This window comes from Heterodontus francisci, chromosome 7, assembly GCF_036365525.1.
Source record: "Heterodontus francisci isolate sHetFra1 chromosome 7, sHetFra1.hap1, whole genome shotgun sequence".
NCBI classification, from domain to species: Eukaryota; Metazoa; Chordata; class Chondrichthyes; order Heterodontiformes; family Heterodontidae; genus Heterodontus; species Heterodontus francisci.
In genome coordinates, this window is record NC_090377.1 from 28,827,303 (window position 1) to 28,851,971 (window position 24,669).

General features: G+C 43.1%; 2 protein-coding genes across 11 annotated transcripts in view; one reads left to right on the forward strand and one right to left on the reverse strand.

Annotated features, from left to right (window-relative positions):
• Positions 1 to 5,705: 5,705 nt before the first annotated feature.
• On the reverse strand, positions 5,706 to 22,215 carry LOC137371689 (spermatogenesis-associated protein 24-like). 2 transcript variants are annotated; one of them, XM_068034483.1, is made up of 6 exons: positions 22,117 to 22,215; positions 10,781 to 10,846; positions 10,203 to 10,333; positions 7,459 to 7,529; positions 6,527 to 6,629; positions 5,706 to 6,436 (listed from the first exon to the last, which is right to left on the reverse strand). In XM_068034483.1, the coding sequence occupies exons 1-6, from the start codon at positions 22,207 to 22,209 to the stop codon at positions 6,325 to 6,327; spliced, it is 576 nt and encodes a 191-aa protein (XP_067890584.1). In that variant the 5' UTR covers positions 22,210 to 22,215; the 3' UTR covers positions 5,706 to 6,324. The 2 variants fall into 2 exon arrangements, with proteins under 2 accessions (XP_067890584.1, XP_067890585.1); XM_068034484.1 differs by lacking the exon at positions 10,781 to 10,846.
• Positions 22,216 to 22,501: 286 nt separating this feature from the next.
• mmadhcb (metabolism of cobalamin associated Db) overlaps positions 22,502 to 24,669 on the forward strand; it is a 57,363-nt gene continuing 55,195 nt past the window's right edge. For 4 of the 9 annotated variants that reach the window (XM_068034940.1, XM_068034933.1, XM_068034934.1 and 1 more), the window contains exon 1: positions 22,502 to 22,620. In XM_068034940.1, the coding sequence (XP_067891041.1) occupies positions 22,517 to 22,620 (104 nt within the window). In that variant the 5' untranslated portion in view covers positions 22,502 to 22,516. Of the gene's footprint in view, positions 22,686 to 24,669 lie in introns of all 9 variants that reach the window. The other 5 variants (XM_068034936.1, XM_068034938.1, XM_068034937.1 and 2 more) reach the window with 5 other exon arrangements.

Sequence of the window (24,669 nt, forward strand, 5' to 3'; positions counted from 1 at the left end):
TGGATCCCTGTGGAACACCACTGGTCACACGTCTCCATTTTGAGAAACTCCCTTCCACTGCTACTCTCTGTCTCCTGTTGCCCAGCCAGTTCTTTATCCATCTAGCTAGTACACCTTGGACCCCATGTGCCTTCACTTTCTCCATCAGCCTACCATGGGGAACCTTATCAAACGCCTTACTGAAGTCCATGTATATGACATCTACAGCCCTTCCCTCATCAATCAACTTTGTCACTTCCTCAAAGAATTCTGTTAAGTTGGTAAGACATGACCTTCCCTGCACAAAACCATGTTGCCTATCACTGATAAGCCCATTTTCTTCCAAATGGGAATAGATCCTATCCCTCAGTATCTTCTCCAGCAGCTTCCCTACCACTGACGTCAGGCTCACCGGTCTATAATTACCTGGATTATCCCTGCTACCCTTCTTAAACAAGGGGACAACATTAGCAATTCTCCAGTCCTCCGGGACCTCACCCGTGTTTAAGGATGTTGCAACGATATCTGTTAAGGCCCCAGCTATTTCCTCTCTCGCTTCCCTCAGTAACCTGGGATAGATCCCATCCGGACCTGGGGACTTGTCCACCTTAATGCCTTTTAGAATACCCAACACTTCCTCCCTCCTTATGCCGACTTGACCGAGAGTAATCAAACATCTGTCCCTAACCTCAACATCCGTCATGTCCCTCTCCTCGGTGAATACCGATGCAAAGTACTCATTTAGAATATCACCCATTTTCTCTGACTCCACGCATAACTTTCCTCCTTTGTCCTTGAGTGGGCCAATCCTTTCTCTAGTTACCCTCTTGCTCCTTATATATGAATAAAAGGGTGGATTGGATATGTCCCCGGGTTGGAAGACAGTCACATACCCAAGGACCTTCTGTATGTTAAGGTAACCAAGGCTTGATGACCAGTGGGGTGCCCAAAGCTCCGCTTCAAGGATGCTTGCATGCGTGACACGAAAGCCCTAAATGTCAACTATCGCACTTGGGAGTCACTAGCTGGCTAAAGAGGGAAATGGCAACACATCCTATGCATTGGTGTGCACTACTACGGCGACCAGTTGCTAAAGCAACTTGGCAACAGGCACTAATGTAAAAAAACAACTCACAGCGTCACTTGGCAGTTTCACATTAAGCACTTGTGGCAGAATTTGCCTCTCAAGGATTGGCCTTCACAACCATCAGCAAAGGTGCATCAAGAGAAAACAGCACACCTAAATGGATTGTTTACCATGTGACCATCATCTTTCGTCAAAGGAAGGATGTCAACCAAAAGTAATATAGTTCCAAAAAGGTAACTAATATTTCATAATAGACCATAATCTCAATCACAAAAAGTACAGCAGCATACCATTAGGTGGGTTCAAATTAACATAGCTTAACAGCAACTATTTTCCATGATTACAATAGGTGTTTGGCAAAGCTAACTCATAAATCTGTATGGCAAGATAGCACTGGTAAGCTTCACTGTTAAATCCGCCATTTGACTGGCAGGATAAAAGTCTTTTACCTGGCAACAAGTTAACTGTTGTATTGAAACATTTCAGTCTTTTTCCCCAGTGCATTAATTCCAGCGTCAGGAGGTCTGTATTTGGCAGTCGTCTTCTTTCATTATTGCAGGTGCTTGTATACCAGTATGCTATATACTTTCCCTATACTTCAGTTTCACAGGATTTTATAGCATGGGAAGACATTTGGTCCATTGTGCCTGAACTGACACTCGAAGACTGACTCTCTGAACAATCTACCCACTTAGTTCTATTTCACCGTTCTTTCCTGTAGCCATTGTTTTCTTTGAAAAAAAAACAAGTCCCTATTCAGCATCCTTTTGAAAACTCATGGACACAACATTCATTGTATTTCCATTATCATTATACTATGTTATTTTCTCAAAGAACATAATTAAATTTGTCAGACATGATTTGCCCTTTACAAATCTATGCTGGCTTTCTATAAGTGAATATTCATTTTACATATCCTGTATTATGACCTCTAGCAGCTATCAATATCAAGCTATGGTTACATCATGTATCCTTGAACAGTGATCTTACATTGGAAACCCTCCAGTCCTCTGGCACAAATTCCATATCCAAGGATGTTTGGAAGATTGTAGGCAGGGCCTAGGCTATTTGGTCTTTAAATTCCCTCGCATTATATGATGCATAACAGTGGGGCCCCCGATTCCTCTTTCACTTCAAGGGCTGAATTTTACCAGCCCCACGACGTCCGGGGTCGTGACAGGGGGGTCCAGAAAATACTTCTGGGAGAGGCCCGCTACGCTCCCAAACGCCAGGTAGATCCCACCTCATTTTACCAGCAGCGGCGGGACCTCGGTGCAGTTCCGCTGCTGCTTGGCGGCAGCACCCCAATTTAAACCCCTACTTACCTAGCCTCATCATGCATCCCACTGCCTGTCAGTCCACAATTCCGCATTTTTCGGTGAACGGTGTCTCTCATGTGCCATCCCGTTCACAAATAGGAAAAGAAGTAAGGGTTTTTTTTAAAACAGTGCAGGTCAGTCCTGGGAGACGGGTCTCAACTCTGCATACTTGTGTACGGAGTGGGGGTGGCATTACCAGGGGCACAACTCTGCATACTTGTAGGGAAGTTGGTGGGGGGGGGGGGGGGGGGGGGGGGGGGGGAGGAAAGGGGGAGAATGACCAAGGTCACATCCCTGAAAGTTAACTCTGCTTCTCTTTCCACAGATGTTGCCAGAGCTGCTGAGTATTTCCAGCACTTTCTGCTTTTCTGCCAGATTGCCAGCATCCACAGTATTGAGGTGAATATTTGGTAACTGTCAGGAAGCAGCTGCTGGGGCACTTTAAATAGGACCCTAGCACCTGCTCCTCAGCTGCCCCAACACCAATCATGGTGCCAGATGTCCCGCCCCCGCCACGTAATTTGGGGGAGGGGTGCGTCACGTCAATGCTAATGAGTTGCTGCACTGAATATTGAGATCAGCGGCGCACTAGTAAAATTCAGCCCCATGTTTCACCAAACTTTTCAGTGCTATATCCTATTCTACAGCTTTCCTATCTAAGTGCTCCAGCACCTCTTCCTGTACGCCTTAATTTCCACTGTCACTCCTTTTATAACTAAGGCACTTGGTATTCCAGTCATTCATTTATTCTCTAAAGACTTTGTTTTTCATCTTCAATTTTTCCTTGATGCAATTTTTACTTCAGTGGGTCTATAAAATTCTTCACTCTTTGTTCTCAAATAGTTTTTCTTTATGCTTTCTCTTGGCCTTTATCATCTTTTTTGTTTCCATTCCATTTTTTATAACAAATTTCATTTTCTTTTGTATTGTTATTTAAGTGCTTTTTTAAAAAAAAATTTCAGGATTCGTATTTTAGAATCATGCACATTGGTTTATTTGGGAAAACTGAAAAGACTCCATGGATTTTTTTTGCAAGGGTCACTGAGAGATCTTATTTGAAAACAAACCTTTACTGGAAGTCACATACCTTGAGCTCAATAAACAACAGAAACCTTAGTGACTTGGGGAAAATGTTTACAAGTGACATGTCAAGATTTATGATGGTCAGGGTGTCACTTTTGGGATATTGTTTTGACTTTGTGGTTGGGTTGTGGACTGTTTTGAGTTAGTTGGAGATCAACCTGCCAAGAGGGAAACCAGATCATCTCTGTTCTCCTGTCTCTGTGAAACCCTGCAAAGATTGTGTGTAGGAGTTAAAACCCCCTGATGCTGTATTTCTCCGGTGACAGTGGAAAAACCTGCCAGATTAATTCTCAACGCTGCCTGAGAAGAACTGCTCCAGAAAATATCCCAGTGACCTGCATATCTGTTCTCGGATGCCAGACTGTATGCCATTTTGGACACAACCTACCTCATCCGTTTTCCTCAAGAAATAACAAGTATTTGGCCAAAGTATTCGTCTTTGTCTTTCTTTTGTAACAAGAACTCTGCAGAGAAAATTTATTTATTTGTCTTTAACCTGTGTATGTGGGGGATTTAAAAAGGGAACTTTTATATTTCAATCTGTGTGTTAATGCTTTGCTTCGTTACTGGATAAGTCTTGTTTGTATAATAAACTGATAATGTTGTTTATTAAAGAAACCTAGTTGGTGTGTTTTATTCTGGGATAAAGAGTTGAGTATCTGATTGACTGTATTGGTAACTGGGTAAACATTTAAATATATGTTGTGACCTGTGCAGAAGTGCACTCCTCCTACCTTGGTCATAACAGTATCATTAAGAAAGAACATGCATTTATTTAATACAGTCCACATCCTCAGGACCTCCCAAAGTGCTTTACAACAAATAAAGGACTTTTGAAGTGTAGTCATATTATAACATAGAAATAAGTGGCAGTCAGTTTTTGCTTTTTGCACAGATCACACAAACAGCAACAAAATAAATGACCAGAAAATGTTTTTTTAGTGATGATGTTCGAGGGGTTAATGTTAGCTCGAACATCAGAAGAAATCCCCTGCTTTTTTCTGAATATTGCCTTGGAATATTTTACAACAGTGACTACTTTAAAAAGTGCATCGCTGGCTGTAAAACACTTCGGGCATCCCAAGGTTGTGAAAGGCGCTGTATCAATGCTCGTCTTTCTCTCTTTTCTTCATGTCCAACTGAGAGAGCAGACAGACACTTCACTCGAAAGATACCATCTTCGACTGCGCAGCACTCCCTCAGTACTGTGAAGTGCCAACCCAGATATATGGGCAAGGTTTTGGAATTGGGGCTTGGACCCACAACCTAACTCAGATGCTACCACTGAGCCAAAGCTGAGCCTCACATATTTTGAACAGTCATTAGAAATTATTTTGGATGTGCAGTCTGAGCAAAAGATCCTTCAAAATCTTAATTTTTTTTCCCCAAAATCTCCTGATGCTGTAAACTATTTTTGGTCCTACATATTTTAAGCTACCACCATTTAACACCAATAACTAAAGTAGACCAACCCATTTGATTTAAACAATTTTAAAAGTACAATTAAGCTCTACAAGCACCTGAGAAATGATAACCAAACTTTTTTTTTGCACTTCCAGTGGGAGTTATTGCAATGTCATGTTATGACTGACAAGTTAGTTTCAACAATCAATGCTATTGAGCTCAAGCCCAAGGAAAAGAAATCTATTTTGAGAGCAGCCCCAGCCAATTAAGTACTTTTGAAATGTGTTCACTGTTGTAATGTAGGAAATACAGCAGCCAATTTGTGCACAGTAAGGTCCCACAAACAGCAATGTGATTATCTGTTTTGTAATGTTGATGAGGAATAAATATTGGCCAGGGATATCTCCCTTACTCTTCTTCGAAATAGTGCCATGGGATCTTACACCCATCCAAGCAGGTAGATGAGGCCTCAGTTTAACATCTCATCCGACAGACACCTCCGACAGTGCTGACCTCCCTCAATACTTCCCTGCAGTGTCAGCCTAGATTGTTGTGCTCAAGCCCTTGGAGTGGGACCTGAACCCGGAACTTTGTGACTCAGAGGCTAGAGTGCTACCAACTAAGCCACTGCTAACACACAAGAGAGATCAATTTTCATAGGGAACAGAATGGTGGGTTCTAGGGCAGTGCTGGTCATTCATGCAGTTTATTTATGTAACGTAGTAAGGTGGTAACTTTATGTTTGGTATCCTTGTCAGTGAAGGCTCTGGTCATTTTACTAAAAGCTGGCAAAATAGGGGCTACAAGATATACATCAGAAAATCTTACTGGCGATTAACCTTTATTTTAAATTTTTTTTTAGCACAGTTCAGAATAGTGAATATCACTAAAAACCTAGGCTGTAGCAACCAAAGCAAATTCCCCAAGATTTTTGAAGTGGCAAAATGCTTAAATCTTACATCAGTCTTTACTTGTTACAGTAACAACACAAATGTCGTTGGTGACCCAAATGGCACTGTTGGTCAACCTGCTTCTAAAACAATGGGCCTTAAACAAAATGTCAATGAGGCTCTACCATTTCTGATTGACAGGACACAAATACAGTTAAAGGCAAAACACATGATAAGCTGTGGCATAGGAATGGAATGCAGATTCCCAATTTGTACAAATTACACTGTATTTCACTTAATTCTTTGCTAAAAAAAAAAGTGTGCCTCAAGTCACCAGGAGTAGAACCAGGAAAACCAACACCAGAACAGGTTGTGCAATGGCCAATCCATTTGATATTCTGTTGGCTGCTGCTTTGTCCATTACAATGCTGGAGACTGCTTGGGCAACTCCATGCTGAGCTTAGCATCAGTGTCAGCACAACAATTCAAAATTTAATTAATTGACGCTAGTTCAACATTTGAAGAAATATTAAAGTTTATTTACAAGTTTATGCAGACACTGCTACTTAGGGGCATGATGGAACTTTTGAAATGTCTTCCTCTTTTTTTCTTTCAGTACACGTGCTATATAAGCATCTTGCTGTTTCTGTATTTCGAAGTCAGTAACCTGTTGCCTGTATACAGAACACAAAAACAGTCCGTTTACAATATTAAAAAATATTTCTGACCACAAAGCTCTCCTGCAGAAAGATTTACACTCTTACTTCAATGCATCTTTCTGCTTTGCAAGTAGATGACAAAGTTCTTTAATTTGATCCTCTTTGTTACTGAGAATATCATCTTGTTTTTCCATCTGACTCTCAATCTCTGCAAATAATTCACAAATAATTAGTTTCTATTGAAATCTATTTTTCTACACCTGCTGAATTATTCCCTTATAAAATCTACCATACATATTTTAGGAAACATAAAACCTGTGATTCCTGCAATCTGCATGCTACAACCTAAAGGCAAAGCAATTAAATAGTCAACCCCTTTCAGAATCTATTATTTTTGGTGAATGTTTGTTGTTTTTCAGCATAAGTACCATTGTTGGGACTTCAGTATTCTTACATTTTTGCGGTGGGCACCTAGACATAGAGTGCCCCAAAAAGGGATGAAGCAGCAGATTAAAGAGGACAGCAGATTGAAGAGGGCCCCAAAAGGTAAGTTTCAGAAGTTACACAGCTTACCAATCAGATCTTGGGGACTTCTGGACTGCTGCTGAAAACAGCAGATTGATGGTCCCAAGGCCCACAGCCAGAAGCACATGTGCAGGGCTCTCAGGCATGGAGCTGCAACTCCTGTTTCCTATCCTGCTTTCTAGTGGTAGGTCCAGGCAATTGGTGGGACAGCACTGGGCATACCTTCAGACCATTATAATGACTGGGACAGGAAAATTAGGTACATACGAACCTGGACAGATCTAGTGCATTGTTATTGTATTGTTCCTGTCCACAAAACAGACGTGCGTATATGTGTGTATGTGGGTAGGGCAGCAGGGTAGGAGAGAAGAGGAAAGTTACAAATATTAACAAGTTCACTTAAAAAAAAAAGTTCGTGGGTATTCAGGGAATAAACTGGGGCATGTAACATATTCCATATAATAAAAGATGCAGAGACATTTAGAATATTTACAACAGCAACTATGACTTACCACTGCATTTGCTTATTAATTTGTCATTTTTGGTTGACTCCTTGACTGCTTTGTTTTTAATGCTTTCCAATCTTTGTAAAGAGTGAAAACAGAGACATGTTTGCATTATAAAAATCATTTGTTGAAATAAGGCTAAATCATGATAGCCCCACTGTAGTAAATAAATAAAGAAAGATCTGTTAACATCCCCCCCCCCCCAAAAAAAAAGGGTCATAAAAAATTAAGTGAACTATGCAGTGGAATTTTGATCATACATGTTCCTACTATCCTCAAGAATTATAGATGAACACTAACTCTCAATAGCACTCACCTTTGTAGATCCTGTCATAAAGGTCTCTTAGTGCTGTACACCCATCTATTGATATCCTAACTGCACTTCCAGCTGCCGGATCTGACAGCAGCACCGGGCATCAGACCTACCAAAGACTCAAGATAGAATACTAAAGTGATCCCGTGGTCAACCACAGACTTCCAGGGACATGTTTTTTGATCCCTAAAGACAATACCTGCAGTACAGTGAAACTGTCAACTTTAAAACTCAACATTGAACCTGCCTGTTTCAGTACATTCTTTTGTTGTGTGAACTGTTGTGGAGAATGCCTTTAAGATTGTCAGAGCCGAGTGTGTATTACATTTTATCATAAAATGGTTACAACACAAAGAAATTTGGAAATTTGGTAGAGATTTGGTAGCTTGGCACCCCCACCCCACAACCCCCCCCCCCCACAACCCCACTGTGATAACACATATAACAAGGTTACTCAGGTCTGGTAGCTGAAGACGCAGGCTACATGGTCAGCTGTGGACTGGTGAATTATTCAGTGGATCAGCTATTTATTGTCTTCAGGATCAATGGATAGGAGTAGTGCTGCAGAGGACTGAATAGGTGGAAGAAGTTTAGAGCAGTAAATTAGCAGTGTGAGGCAGGAGCTCCTCATTTGCTGCTACTTTCTATTGATGGAGGAAGGTTCCTTACATTATAATAATCGGGGTTCCACTGCACATTGAATCAAACCTGGATCACCTACAGAATTTTTTAATTAAAAAAGTTTTTTTTTTATATAGCGTCTTTTAGGACCTCAGGACTTTCCATAGCACTTCACAGCCAATTAAGTACTTTTGAAGTGTAGTCTCTGTTGAAATGTAGGAAATGTGGCAGCCAATTTGCACACAGCAAGATCCCACAAATAGCAATGTGATAACCATCAGATAAATGGTTTTAGTGATGTTGATTGAGTGATAAATATTGGCCAAGACACCATGGAGAACGCCACTACTCTTCTTCAAAATAGTGCCATGGGATTTATTGAGTCTGCTGCAGAGTGTCAACAGAGCCTTATTTCAATGTCTCATCCAAAAGACTACTTCTGACAGGGCAGTAATTCACTGGAGCATCAGCCTATATCTTTGTGCTCGTCTCTGGAGTGGGACTCAATCCCACAACTTTCTGACTCAGAGGTGAAAGTACTAGCCACGGAGCCACAGCTAACACATTGTCAATCCAAATTTAAATACTGCATGCAAGTTGTTATGAGGTAAGTTTGGAGTATATTTTATTTAGCTTTCAAAGAGCATGGGCTAGATTTTCCTCCCCAATACCACCTGCTTTTGGGGAAAAAATGGGGGGAGGGCGGGAAATTAACTGGGAGCCATTTGGCAGACTCCCTGCCTGTCCTGCCATATTTGGATCAGTATATTCAAATGGCATTAGGAACACTATTGCACTCTGGAATAGAGCTGCTGAGAAAGTAGAGAGAGATTTAAATTTCAAATGGTTTGCAAACAGAGTGCACTTGGTTAGCGTGCCTAAAAAATAATATTGGTGCCTTCTTCAGCAACCAGCTATGATCCATTGCTGCAAGTGCCCAAGCAGCAGCAGCAACACTCCTTACCCCCACTTACTGTATTAGGACTAACTACTTCTCACCCAAAAATATTTCAATTCAGTAAATCCACCAGGCCGGCAGCAAATGGAAAGCCACCTCCCCACCACAACTGCATTTTCTTTCATTCTCTTGAAACTTTAATTCACACAGCCTCATGAGTACTGTCATTAATCCAAAGATGGCAAACTTATCCAGCAATAATTTTAATTATTTCTGCTGCTTCACAAATCACACATTATGGTAGTTTAATATATTTCCTGCAGTTCTTTATCCTCTTCAACTGTTAGTTTCCATAATTCCTTCTTTAACCTTCTAAATTGTAGTTATAATATTTATTCTCTTCCTTCTTATTCCAATCCTGAGCTTCTGCAGGCAGCAATGTTTTTCTGCAGGCAATAACCTGATGAATTCCATTTACGGCATCCCATTGGTCAAAATTTCCAATACAACAGGCTGTGATGATGATGCAACAGCCGTTTTCAAAATGACTGCCAACACCAGATAAAAATAACATTGCATGGAGGTCATATTTAAAACTAGTTGCACCATACTATCAAGACTAACACAGCAGTTGTGTACTTAAGATCAAGTAGGAATTAAATATGCACTAGTTTAATAAGGGCTGTATTTATAATTAATGTTTAGGTTATATTACATGACAAGTTCTACATCTTTCAAAGCAGTAAAATCAGTATCAAAAATAACCAGAGTATTCTTGGGGAGTGCAAAGTTTTAACAATTCTACATTTATGTAGTTCCTTTGACTTCCTCAGGGTGTTCCTAAGCAGTTCAGAGCCAATGAGTTTCTTTATGAAATGTAGTCACTGTGCTTATGTAACCAAGTGAAAAAAAACTTACGCATTTTCGAAGGCCTTCTTTTCCCGATCCAGCTGTTTCATTAGAATCTCTATTTCACCAAGTGCAAACTGCAGTTTTTCAGACTCCTTGGAAAGTAAAGCTTTAGTCTTAGCATGTTCAAGTCTTTCATTCTGTAAAGAAGCATGACAGAGTTAACAGCACTACTCAGCTGCTTTTGTCTCAAATATAAGCAGAACAGTGTCAGCAGCAGATATTGTGTTTAGGGGTCAAAAAAACAATGATGCAGAAGGGGTTCTGTTAAACAATACATTACAACAGCTATAAGAAAGAATATTTCAAAGTTTTCTCATTCTCATGTTGAATGGCTGAATATGTGTGGTAAGGACTGGTCAACAAAGACAAGTATAGCACAATATTGTAAATAAACTCATCCCTTAACATTATTCATAAACACATGGCAAATGCTGTAGGTGGTGCTTTGAAGGTCAATACTTTTATGAGTCTGATAAATACTTTAAATTATATACACGAATGTTATAGATTCATGAATTGGTGTAGAAAATGATTAGGCATACTGAAAATACATAGATCGGTCTTGTTAGCTTCAAAGTTCTCACCTCCAACTCCTTCACAACAACTTCAAATTCCTCTCTGCTGACTGACTCCTCTTCTCGCTGTTTCAACTAAATATGGAATGCATTGTATTGTGTTAAGTAGTTTATTTCAAATATATAAAAAATTCTTGGCCCTGTCATCGCTGCTGAGCTGATGGACAGGAATTTTGTAGTAGTATATACAGAACAGATTAATAAATATGATTATACAGCAAGATTGCATCCGTGATGACAGAAGAATAGTTTGACAATTTATCTTTTACAGCAGTTTGATGCAGAATATAGAACAGCAGTTGGATGGCGTTAAAGCTAACTAAGCATCAGTAATAAAGGATCATCATGTTTTAGTAGATTATGGAGTCTGGTAGTCATCAAATATGATGACTGAGGAAAATATTTAATAATAAATTGTTAACTACTGCAGTACAATTCTAGAAAGATAATAAAAACAAAAAAGTGCTGGAATTACTCAGCAGGTCTGGCAGCATCTGTGGAGAGAGAAGCAAAGTTAACGTTTCAGGTCTGTGACCTTTCATCAGAACAGAATGTTACAAAGATTTGCGACGATTTGAAAAAGTACTAGTGGAGCTTTTTTTAAAAATAAACCAAGCTTACGCTACTGCTCTGTTCCACTCCAACATATATATTGTTTCTTTCTTTTGGGCCTCCTTATCTCGAGAGACAATGGATACGCGCCTGGAGGTGGTCAGTGGTTTGTGAAGCAGCGCCTGGAGTGGCTATAAAGGCCAATTCTGGAGTGACAGGCTCTTCCACAGGTGCTGCAGAGAAATTTGTTTGTTGGGGCTGTTGCACAGTTGGCTCTCCCCTTGCGCCTCTGTCTTTTTTCCTGCCAACTACTAAGTCTCTTCGACTCGCCACAATTTAGCCCTGTCTTTATGGCTGCCCGCCAGCTCTGGCGAATGCTGGCAACTGACTCCCACGACTTGTGATCAATGTCACACGATTTCATGTCGCGTTTGCAGACGTCTTTATAACGGAGACATGGACGGCCGGTGGGTCTGATACCAGTGGCGAGCTCGCTGTACAATGTGTCTTTGGGGATCCTGCCATCTTCCATGCGGCTCACATGGCCAAGCCATATATACAATATATATTGTACAGCTCAGCAAAAGGTATACACAAAACTATTTGCTTTTATAGCTATCTTGTTAGAGCCACCATCCAACCTGTTAGATAAGTGAAGAATGCAAAGTGAGAAACAAAGAAAAATATATACACATATACAGAGTTCAAGAATAATAAAATCACAGATAGCACCAGAAGAGTGAAAACAATGCAGCTACACACAGGAAGAAAGATACAAGGGGACAGAGGAGGACTTGTGTCACTGGCAGATGTAGCCCCAACTTCAGACCTTGAACCCAACTGGGCTCCCACTCCATTCGACCTTTGGCCTCACTCTGCTCTCTCCCGCGTCAGTTAAACACGTGACAAAGACAAACTGCATTAGAACCATAGGGGGTGCATGCCAGCAAGTGAGAGATTAAGCAGTATATGTATATTACAAATATTGCATTTGTAAGCACTTTTTCCCTATTGTTACGACCAGGTGAGAAAGGTATCTGGGGGTCCCTCTCAGCCTTCACCTGGTCTTACTGTAACTGGGTTTAATTTATAAAACACCATATTTTAGCTCCTCCTTGTTCCTCGTTCACCACTTTCCACTTGTAAGGCAAAGAAACCAGCACAAACAGGTTTTCTTAGGTTTAAAGAAGGTTGAAATTTACTAAACTTAAGCTCTAATTCGGTTGGCGCCTATGGATACACGATGCGCCTATGCTAACATGCATACGCGATACACCCATGCAAATAGAGACAGAAGAGAGAAGAAAAATAAAGTGGAAAAGTTTGAGGCAATATCTGAAGAGTTTTTATTCCAGTTCTTCAAGCTCACTGTAGAGTCCTTGATTGTAGGTAGGTCTTGCTTTTTGTTGGGGCACAGTTCTTCTTAGGCCTTGTTCACTGTAGGAAACTTTTCTCTCTTGGGGTTCATGTGTCTTCAGTGGATTCAGAGGCTTGTGAGAAAGAGATGGGAGCAGACAGGAGATATCTTCTCAGTCCAGGAGCAAAGTCTTTCTCAGTTCAAACTCTCTGTGGCTAGTTCAAAAATCCCTGGAACAGCCAGTCAGTCATGTGACCAGCTGGTCCAACCAGTCCTGGCCCCTGTGGATTGCATCACCCCAGCAGTCCCTGGAATGCGCTTCCCCACCCCCTCACTGTCCGGTGATTAACATCCATTGTGGGCTGAATTGTGTCAAGGAATAGTCCTTTGTCTACACAATCACCATCTATAGTATGCAAATATATTTTCTAGCCACGGCTGATCTGTTCAACAAGTCATTTCCTCGCTCCAGCAACAGTAAAAAAAAATCAATGTTCATATGACCAAACAAACGTGCCTCATTCTTGGCAGGTGAGGGCCTGCATGACACCTCCACACCAAGCAGAATGAAATGCGATTTGAGAAAAGTGCATTTCATTAAAAGGGTCGAGAGAAAATATAAGATTCAGAAGAAAATACCATGCATTTCTCTCATTCATTCATAAATCCTGACTTATAACAGCCTGTCTTTTTTTGGAGCCAGTGCTGCTTCAATTGCCCCTTTTTTGGCATCCCAGTAAACATATGGTTCTTTGGGGAAGTTTTTCTTCAGTTTGCTTATTTCCATGGCTGCCCAGGGTCTTTGAGATGGTTAGGTTTATTTAGCCCTGAGTTGGATTTTTTTTTTCAGGCGAGTCAGTAGTGGGCAGGTCTATCCTGAACACACTCTCAGTGCTTGGCTGAGCCATGCAAAGACTTTTGACTACAGGGGATGGCTCGTGCGCTTTTTATGTGACTGTGGGGGAGGATTCTTTGCTAATCTCCCCTTTGTCCTCTGTGGCACTCCTGCCTGCAGTTTTTGTGCACTCCCCTGTGGGACATCAACTAGGTGAGGCATCACCCTCAGTTTCTCTGCTCCCTAGAGGTCTTTGTCTCTGCAGGTTCCTGTAAATGCCGTTAGCAACTCTGGTAGGGTGCTTCCAGTGTCTGCATTTACATAGGAGGATATGGAGTCTAACTTTTCACATTTTTCGGGGTTGGCTGACCAGACAGTAGGGGTTTTCATCTGGGATTCCTCCCAGACTGCCTTTAACTTGTCCCGTTCCCTTTCTAAACTTTTGCCAGCCTTGTGCTTGTCGGTCTCATAGAATCATAGAGAGATACAGCATCGAAACAGGCCCTTTTGCCCACTGAGTCCGTGCCGACCATCAACCACCCATTTATACTAATCCTACAATAATCCCATTTTCCCTCTCACATCCCCACCTTCCCTCAATTCTCCTACCACCTACCCTCACTAGGGGCAATTTTTACAATGGCCAATTTACCAATCAACCCGCAAGTCTTTTGAAACCGGAGCACCCGGAGGAAACCCACGCGGTCACAGGGAGAACTTGCAAATGCCTCACAGGCAGTACCCAGAACCGAACCCGGGGTCGCTGGAGCTGTGAGGCTGTAGTGCTAACCACTGCACCACTATGCCGCCCCATTCTCCTTTTGTTCTGAGCGGGGGTCCCTTATAGTTCACCAGCCCTCTGCTGGAGGGTCCTCCTAACACTGGTATAGGACTTAGGGGTGCAGGTTTCACTGTAGATTGGGGTTTCCCCTCAACCTGGCACATGTGGCAACTCCTGCAGTACTCCACCACATTTTTGTAGAGTTTTGGACAGTCAAACTGCTGGCTTATGCAGGCTTTGGTCTTTCATATACCGGCATGTACAGCCATTGTAGTCTTGTGAGCCCTTCTTAATATTTCTCTCCGCTATCTCTGCAGCACCATTAACTGGTGAACGACTGTCCACTCCTTGCTCTCAGCTCTATGAGGAGAATTCCATTTCCTCATCAGTAACTCATTCTTTAAATAGTAGCAATCAGGGACTCCCTCTGCTTCACTTTCAGACTGGGCAGCCTGTGCTAACTCTCGCAACACTGGGTCGGCTCGCTGAGCCTCAGCTAGGGAAACCTTATTTAATTCACTCCCTGAGTCTTCTAACTTCCCAAAGAAAGTCTTGAACAGACAGACCTCATCGTCATTTGCCTGCAGTGCCAATGCAGTCTCCTCCGGGGGTGCTGGTTTGATCACGGCCTGATGCATTGCACATTCACGGAAGCTGCAGGGGTCCGTCTCCAGCCACGGTCCTGTCTCTCTGACCTCCTACGGTCTTTCTTTCACTACTGGGGTGGCGTCTACAACCTTCACCCCCGCTAGATCATTACCTAGGAGCAGGTCAACCCGATCCACAGGCAAATCAGGGACAATCCCTACGGTCACTGGCCCCGAAACTCAGTCAAAGAATTATAGAGACATACAGCACAGAAACAGCTCTTCGGCCCATCATGTCCATGCCAGCCATCAAGCACCTATCTATTCTAATCCCATTAGGACAAGTGCAGCAGATGCATGGGAACATCACCACCTGCAAGTTCCCGTCCAAGTCACACACCATCCTGACTTGGAACTATATCGCCATTCCTTCACTGTCACTGGGTCAAAATTCTGAAACTCCCTTCCTAACAGCACTGTGGGTGTACCTACCTCACATGGACTGTAGCGGTTCAAGAAGGCAGCTCACCATCATCTTCTCAAGGGCAATTAGGGATGGGCAATAAATGCTGGCATAGCCAGTGACGCCCACATCCCATGAATGAATTTTTTAAAAATTTCCAGCACTTGGCCCGTAGCCTTATATGCTATGGCATTTCAAGTGCTCATCTAAATACTTATTAAATGTTGTGAGGGTTCCTGCCTCTACCACCCCTTCAGGCAGTATGTTCCAGATTCCAACCACCCTCTGGGTAAAAACATTTTTCCGCAAATCCCCTCCAAACCTCCCGCCCCTTACCTTAAATCTATGCCCCCTGGTTATTGACACCTCCGTTAAGGGAAAAAGTTTCTTCCTATCTACCCTATCTATGTCCCTCATCATTTTGTATACCTCAATCAGGTCCCCCTCAGCTTTCTGTGCTATAATGAAAAAACCCCAGCCTATCCAGTCTCTCTTCTTAGCTGAAATGCTCCAGCCCAGGCAACGTCATGCTGAATCTCTTCTGCACCCTCTCCAGTGCAATCACATCCTTCCTATAGTGTGGCGACCAGAACCGTACACAGTACTCAAGCCGTGGCCTAACTAGCATTTTAGACAGCTCCATCATAACCTCCCTGCTGTTATATTCTATGCCTCAAATAATAAAGGCAAGTATCCCATATGCCTTCCTAACCACCTTATCTATCAGTGCTGCTGCCTTCAGTGATCTCCAGGTCGCACTCCAGGTGCACCCAGAGTATGGGTACAGGCATACTCTCCAATACCAATACCCTCCAATACCATTCACCACCATTCTGGTGTTCACTGCACTCTCTGGGGGAAAGGTCAGGCCTTTTCCCAGTAAAAGGGATCTAGTAGCCTCTGTATTCCTGAGAATTACTATGGGCTTGCTTGCCCCTCTCGAAGGGTTACTTTCCCTTCAAACACAAAACTCTGATAACCTTCAAGAATCCTACTGAATTTTCCTGCACTTGCAGCCGTGAGCTTCCTGAGTCTCGCTCTTACTGCAGTCAAAGCCACAGCTTGTTCTGCTGTGTATTCCATCAGGTTCACTTCTTCACTGAGCGGATATGCCTTGATGAACCCTACAGGTTTCCCCTTTAGTTTCCAGCAGTCAGCTTTTAACTGCCCTGCTTTATTACACTGGAAGCACACAGATCTCCGGGTCTCACTCTTACTGCTCGCAGCACCTTCCCCTTTGGCTGGAGGAGGGCCTCCTGAGTCTCCTGCTTTTCTTTCTCTCCCAGAACAGCTTGGGCTCCTATCACCTTCCCACCCTTTGTCCTTTTTGGATTTGTGGAGGTGATTAGGAAAGGCTTCGGGTATTAATTTATATGCCCCGAGGATAGCATTTTTGGTCAGTTCATAATTTGATGAACTCTCATCTGCCAACAGGGAATAAACCTCATGGGCTTTTCTGTTTAGCTTGCTTTGTAGTAAAAGAGGCCAAGTCTCAGCTGGTAATTTTAGCTGCCATGCCAGTTTCTCAAAGGGCACAAAAACTTCTTCCACATTGAATTTTGGGATTAGTTGAGCTAGTTTTAACAATTTTGTACCCAGCCCTGAATTACGCTCCTCCATATTGGTATGCTTTCAGTGGAGTTACTCAGTGCAGCAGGCAGTTAAGAAGACAAATGGTACGTTGGCCTTCTTAGCGAGAGGATTCGAGTACAGGAGCAAGGATGTCTTGCAGCAATTATACAAGGCCTTGGTGAGACCACATTTGGAGTATTGTGTGCAGTTTTGGTCTCCTTATCTGAGGAAGGATGTTCTTGCTATGGAGAGAGTGCAGCGAAGGTTCACCAGACTGATTCGTGGGATGGCAGGACAGACGTATGAAGAGAGATTGGGTCGATTAGGCTTGTATTCACTAGAGTTTAGAAGAATGAGAGGGGATCTCATAGAAATCTGTAAAATTCTAACAGGACTGGACAGACTAGATGCAATAAGGTTGTTCCCGATGGCAGGGAAGTCCAGGACCAGGGGTCACAGTCTAAGGACTAAGTCTAAGCCATTTAGGACTGAGATGAGGAGGGATTTCTTCACCCAGAGAGTGGTGAACCAGTAGAATTCTCTACCACTGAAAGCAGTTGAGGCCAAATCATTAAATATATTCAAGAAAGACTTAGATATAGTTCTTAGGGCTAAAGGGATCAAGGGAGAAAGCGGGAACAGGGTATTGAGTTTGGATGATCAGTCATGATAGTATTGAATGGTGGTGCAGGCTCGAAGGGCTGAATGGCCTACTCCTATTTTTCTATGTTTCTATATTTCTACTCTGTTGCACCCCCCCCCCCACACCCCAGTTAACTCAAGCCGCTTCAGCTCTCTCTTCACATTCCTTCCGGAATATCCTTTCTCTCTCCCACTCCTGCCTTTCATTTTCTTCATGTTCCTTCTGAAAGGCTTTTTCTTTATCCCTTTCCTCTAATTCAAGTTTCCTCTGTTCCAATTGTAGCTTTGTAGGCAATACCCTGTTGGAATCTACTTCTAATCCTGTTTCTGCTCCTTCAGTTTCAAGGGAAAAATGGTTGGCCACTAGTCTTGAGAGTTCAGACTTCCCAGCATTGCCACATACAGTGATTCCACACTGCTCAATTTTCTCAACTCCTCCATAGACAATGCTTTTAACTTATCCCAAGTTACTTCACCCTGGCTTGGGGAGCTACTAGCTTCAGTCACAAATATGTTAGTATTCAACCACACACAACCACAAGAAAACCTGTATTAAAATCTTGCTCTTTTTTGGCTGGGAACAATTTGGCTTCCCACTTCCAATTTCTCGTTTGTCTGTGGGTCAATCCCAGACGCCAGCACCCAAATTTCAATTACAACCAGGTGAGAAAGGTGTCTAGGGGTCCCTCTCAGCCTTCACCTGGTCTTACCGTAACAAGGTTTAATTCTTAAAACACCGTGTTTTAGCTCCCTCTTCGTGAATCCTTGTTCACCGTTTTCCAAATATAAGGCAAAGAACAAACAGGTTTTCTTAGGTTTAAAGAATGTTGAAATTTATTAAACTTGAACTTAAGCTCTAATTCGGTTGATGCCTATGGATACATGACGCGCCCAAAAGTTTGAGGCACTATCTGAAGAGTTTTTGTTACAGTTCTTCGAGCTCACTGTAGAGTCCTTGATTGTAGGTAGATCTTGCTTTTCGTTGGGGCCCAGGTATCTTCCAAGACATTGTTCGCTGTAGGAGGCTTTTCTCTCTTGGGGTTCATGTGTCTTCAGTGGATTCAGAGGTTTGTGAGAAAGAGATGGGAGCAGACAGGAGATATCTTCTCAGTCCAAGAGCAAACAGTCTTTCTCAGTTCAAACACTCTGTGGCTAGTTCAAAAAACCCTGGAACAGCCAGTTAGTCATGTGACCAGCTGATCCAACCAGTCCTGGCCCCTGTGGATTACATCACCCCAGCAAGCCCTGGAATGCGCTTCCCCACCCCTCACGTCCAGTGATCAACATCCATTGTGGGTTGAATGTGTTAGGGAATGGTCCTTTGTCTACACAAGCACCATCTGTTAGCATGCAAATGTTTTTTCCAGCCACAGCTGATCTGTTCAATGTCATTTCGTCGCGCCAACAGTAAAAAAAAAACAATGTTCATATTTTCAAACCAATGTACCTCATTCTTGGCAGGTGGGGTCCTGTATGACACTGTGTGCACATTTAAAATAGAAATTACACCTTCCCACCAATAGAAGTACAATACAATATCACCACAAGTAGGACGATATAATGAGAGCATGGCAGATATACATCAGCAGTTTCTGATTGGGGCAGTGGGAATTTATCATGAGTATAAAAATATGAACATAATGCATAACTTTAAAAGTGATTCCACTACATCTGTATTCCCTGATCAAACTACCGCACCCGCCCTCCCCCCTCCAACTAATCCTGTTTCACTGAAGACTTCACTCGGCCTTGACTGCGTGCAAAGTGAAGTGACTCAGAGATTTTGACATTACCAATGAGAAACATAGCTTTATAGTGCAGAAAGAAGCCAATTAAAGGGCAGGCATCAACGAAGCACACAAAGCTTGAGCGAATCATGTAGGCATGGTAAAAGCAGACTAGTACGAGCAGAGGATTATAGATGCAAATTAGTGGATTCAATTTGGAACAGAAATGAAGAATGTGAAATGTTTGGAATAATCTATCAAGCAAATTAAGTTAGAGGCAAAAGCATTATGGTTATTCCGATTAAAATTAGTTACCACCACAGGGCAGTTAGGATAAGAGTTATACTGCATCCATTGCAAATTCAACCCCATGAAAAGTAGCCTTATGACAGGGAAATTAGTGTACTCTGGAGGCAGATCAACAATGAGTAATAGCAACAACAATCTACACTTGCAAAATGGAAGAAAGGAAAAAGCATTTATATAGCACCTTTCACAACCTGGAATGCGCTTCCCCACCCCTCACGTCCAGTGATCAACATCCATCATCAGGGATATATATTGGCGAAGACACCAGGGAGCAATCCCCTGCTTCTTCAAAATAGTGCCAAGGATCTTTTACATTTGCCTGAGAGGGCCAATATAGCCTCAGTTTAACACCTCATCTGAAAGACACAGCCTAGATTAGGTGCTCAAGTCTGGAGTTCACAGAATCACAGAATTGTTACAGCACAGAAGCAGGCCATTCAGCCTATGATGTATGCACCAGCTCTCCGAATGAGCAATTCACCTAGTGTCATTCCCCCGCCTTCTCCCCGTAACCCTGCACATTTTTCCTTTTCATAGAACAGTCTAATTCCCTTTTGAGAGCTTTAATTGAACCTGCCCCCACCACTCTTAGGCAGTACATTCCAGACCTTAACCACATGCTGCGTGAAAGAGATTTTCCTCATGCCACATTTGCTTCTTTTACCAATTACTTTAAATCTGTCTCTCGAACTCAAAACTTTCATGAGTGGGAACAGTTTCTCTCTACCGCCTCTGTCCAGACCCCTCATAATTTTGAATACCCCTATCAAATCTCCTCTCAACCTTCACTTCTCCAAGGAAAACAGTCCTAACTTCTCTAGTCTATCTTCCTAACATGTTCCTAATCCCTGGAACCATTCTCGTGAATCTTTTCTGCACCCTCTCGAACGCCTTCACAACTTTCCTAAAGTATGGCGCCCAGAACTGGACGCAATACTCCAGAAGAGGCCGAACTATTGTCTTATACAAGTTCAACATAACTTCCTTGGTCTTGTACTCTATGTCCCCTATTAATAAAGCCTAGGGTCCTGTATGCTTTATTAGCCACTCTCTCAACCTGTCCTGCCACCTTCAATAACTTATTCACATATACAGCCAGGTCCCTCTGCTGCTGCACCCGTTTTAGAATTGTACCCTTTATTTTATATTGTCTCTCCATGTTCTGCCTACCAAAATGTATCATTTCACATTTCTCTGTAGTGAACTTCATCTGACACCTGTCTGCCCATTCCACCAACTTTTGAAGTTCTACACTATCTTAGTCATAGAGTTATACAGCACAGAAACAGGCCCTTCGGCCCATCGTGTCCATGCCAGCCATCAAGCACCTATCTATTCTAATCCCACTTTCCAGCACTTGGCCCGTAGCCTTGTACGCTATGGCGTTTCAAGTGCTCATCTAAATACTTATTAAATGTTGTGAGGGTTCCTGCCTCTACCACCCCTTCAGGCAGTGTGTTCCAGATTCCAACCACCCTCTGGGTGATAAATCTTTTCCTCAAATCCCCTCCAAACCTCCTGCCCCTTACCTTAAATCTATGCCCCCTGGTTATTGACACCTCCGCTAAGGTAAAAAGTTTCTTCCTATCTACCCCCCCTCATAATTTTGTACACCTCTATCAGGTCTCCCCTCAGCCTTCTCTGCACTAAGGAAAACAACCCTAGCCAGTTTATCTTCATAGCTGAAAAGCTCCAGCCCAGGCAACATCCTGATGAATCTCCTCTGCACCCTCTCCAGTGCAATCACATCCTTCCTATAATGTGGCGACTAGAACAGCATAAAATACTTCAGCTGTGGCCTAACCAGCGTTTTATACCGCTCCATCATAACCCTCCTGCTCTTATATTCTATACCTCGGCTAATAAAGGCAAGTATCCCATGTACCTTATCTACCTGTGCTGCTGCCTTCAGTGATCTATGGACAAGTACACCAAGATCCCTCTGTACTTCCTAGGGTCCTACCAACCTAATGTATATTCCCTTTCCTTGACTGTCTTCCCAAAATGCATCCTCACAGTTCACAATGCTGCCAAGTTTCTTATCATCCGCAAACTTTGAAATTGTGCACTGTACACCAAGGTCTAGGTCATTTATATCAGGAAAAGCAAGGGTCCCAACAAGACATCAGGCCATGAACAGGAGAGCCGCTTCTGGAATTCTCTCACTAAAACTCTTTGGCTCTCTTCTCTCCTGTAAGACGCTCCTTAAAACCCTACCTCTTTGACCACCCAACTTTTGGTCATCTGCCCTAACGTCTCCCTATGTGGATCGGTGTCCAATTTTGCTTCATAACTCTCCTATTAAGCGCCCTGTGATATTTAAGGTGCTATATAAACATAAGTAGTAGTTGTTCAGTTTGGCCATGGGTTTTGAAAGGCTTGTGAAGAGAGGGTGTATAAGATTTGAAGGGGAACTCCAGGGTTGCGACACCAGCTCCTGAGCAGCGAATGCCGGCCGCTACTGTGGCAATTCCAGGGCCCCGAAAATCGAGCATCCACGAGCGGAGGGCTACTTCTCACCATTTCGCCGAAGCTCCGAATCTTCCGCTGCTGCAGGAGAACAATGTCCCGCAACTGCCGGTGAACCAAACTGTGCGTCTCACCCTCCGCCATCACCAACTCTGGCCTAACCAATCACATAACAGCTTCTATCACAGTGTCATTAAACCAACCAATAGAAATTACTCTCTCGGAGCAAGCCTACCGACGGGGTTTAATTTAAATTTTAATAGAAAAAAATAATCTATTGTCTCCACTTCATGCCGTAATTTGTTTTCCCGACTACTGTGTTTATATATCTATTGCTTTTATTAACCTTTATAATGTCTAAATAGCTGATCGCCTGAGGGAATAAGGTTTGAGAACGTTAGGTAGGCCCTGCTGCTATGGAGCTCCATGGTTACAGGTGATGTGAGGCGTGATGACGTCGTGCGTATGCGGACGTGCGTTTTGGAGCGGGGAGGCCGAGAAGTTAGCCTTTGCTGAGACGGTGGTTGCAGATACGGCAGCAGCAGGAGGAGGAGGGTGAGGGTGAGGGTGGATCTGCCTGTGAGTTTAAGCGGGAGGAGGTGGTAGTGCCCTATGGCCAGGTCATTATAACATTTACTATCAGTGTAAAGCTCTGTGAGTGGCGCCCAGCAGCTGTTGGCCAGGCCTGATCTGGAAAGCTTTCCTCATCTGGTCAACACGCTCTTACGGCTGATGTAGAGCAACAGCTATAATTTTACATTCAGGTGCTTAAGTCACATAATTGTCACAGGAGTAGCTGGTCTAACCACCCCCTCCCCCGCCCATCATGTCTCACGCACATGCGATATCATCCGAAAGCACATCATTAGTTTTCACATATACACTGACAACACTAAGATGTACCTCACCACCACCTCTCTTGACTGTTCCAGAGCAGAAATTTTCCTCCAATTAAATATTGGGAGGACCGAAGCCACTGTTTTCGGTCCCTGCTCCAAACTCCATTTACTAGCTACTGACTCCATCCCTCTCCCTGGTGACAGCCTGAGACTAAGCCAGACTCTTCACAACCTTAGTGACATGTTTGACCCCAAGATGAGCTTCCAACCAGATATTAAAGCCATCACTATGACCACCTATTTCCTCCTCCATTGCCCATTTTCACCACTGTTTTCAGCTCATCTGTTGAAACCCTCATTTGTGCCAATGTTACCTCTACACTTGACTATTCCAGTGTTCTCCTGGCTGGTCTCCCAAATTCCATCCTCCATAAACTGGAGATCATCCAAAATTCTGCTGCCCGTGTCTTAACTCGCACCAAGTCCTGTTCACCTATCACCCCTGTGCTTGCTGACCTACATTGGCTCCTGGTTAAGCAACATTTTGATTTTATGTTTCTTATCCGTGATTTCAAATCCCACTATGGCCTCGTCCCTCTGTGTTTCTGTAATCTCCTCTAGCCCCACAATCCTTCAAAATATCTGCACATCTATTTATGGCCTCTTAAACATTCCTGATTTTAATCACTCGACCATTGCAGGCCATGCCTTCAGTTGCCTAGGCCCTAAGCATTGGAATTCCCTCCCTGTGTCTTTCTACCTCGCTTTCCTCCTTTAAAACACACCTATTGACCAGCTTTTTTGACATCTGACCTCATATTTCCCTATGTGGTCGATGTTATGTTATGTTTTGTTTTATAATGCTCCTGTAAAGCGCCTTGGAACGTTTTATTACGTTAAAGGCGCTATATAAAACTAAGCTGTTGTTGAGTGTATCGCTGTGCTGCGTCCTTCGTAACTGTGAGTTGGACATTGAGTCGTTATATGCTCCGTGGTCTGCTCCGGATGATCACACTCGTGCGCTGGAGAGTTTTTAATTTTTCCATTTGTGTATCAAGAATCCGCACCTCCCGTGGTTTATGCAGATGCATTTTATAGTTGCCTGTTAGCTTTGCGGAAGGTCAGAGTCAGGGGTGTTCTCTGTGTGTTTGTGACTTCTTATGAACTCCATTCAGTTTTTCAAGCTTCATCAAGGTTGAAGTTGAATTGTGGAATGTTAAGCAGGGGCTTGCGTGACTGAAGTGGTGTTGAGGTACGTTGTTGAGGCTCAGGGGGGTGGGGAGATGTTTGTTTTCCTCAATTCACTGGACTTCCCAGAGCATTGCAACATTGTGACGAATGGATGGGGAGCAATTTGTGACAACGCAGGCAGTCAGGGTCTTGGAGTCGACTTGAGGGTTCCAGTGATACAACACATTGCTATGTTCAACTGGACATCAACAAGTGGAGTGTGGCTACTTCTGGTCCATACCTGGACGCAGTACTCGGCTACAGCATATACAAGGCCCATTGCTGATGTCTAAAGCATTGATGCTGATGCTGCCCAGTTTGTACTTGTTAGTTTCTGGACTAGGTTGACACTTGTCTTCATCTTGGTGGCACCTTCTTCAGGTGCTCATGGAAGGTTAGTGTGCAGTCCAGCTTTACTCCGAGATAGGTCAGAGTGGGGTTATTTCGCACAGTATTGCCTCAGCATGTTGCTTTCAGGGTGTGCTTCCATTCCTGTTAGAGATGAAATGCAGTCATAGAATTATACAGCACAGAA

Coding starts and splice junctions, on each gene's coding strand:
- LOC137371689 (XM_068034483.1), bottom strand. CDS start 22,209: ATGGCGGAGGGTGAGACGCACAGTTTGGTTCACCGGCAGTTGCGGGAC. Junction 10,847..22,116: donor TTCGGAGCTTCGGCGAAATG/GTGAGAAGTAGC, acceptor TTCCATATTTAG/TTGAAACAGCGAGAAGAGGA. Junction 7,530..10,202: donor AAGAAGGCCTTCGAAAATGC/GTAAGTTTTTTT, acceptor CTCTTTACAAAG/ATTGGAAAGCATTAAAAACA.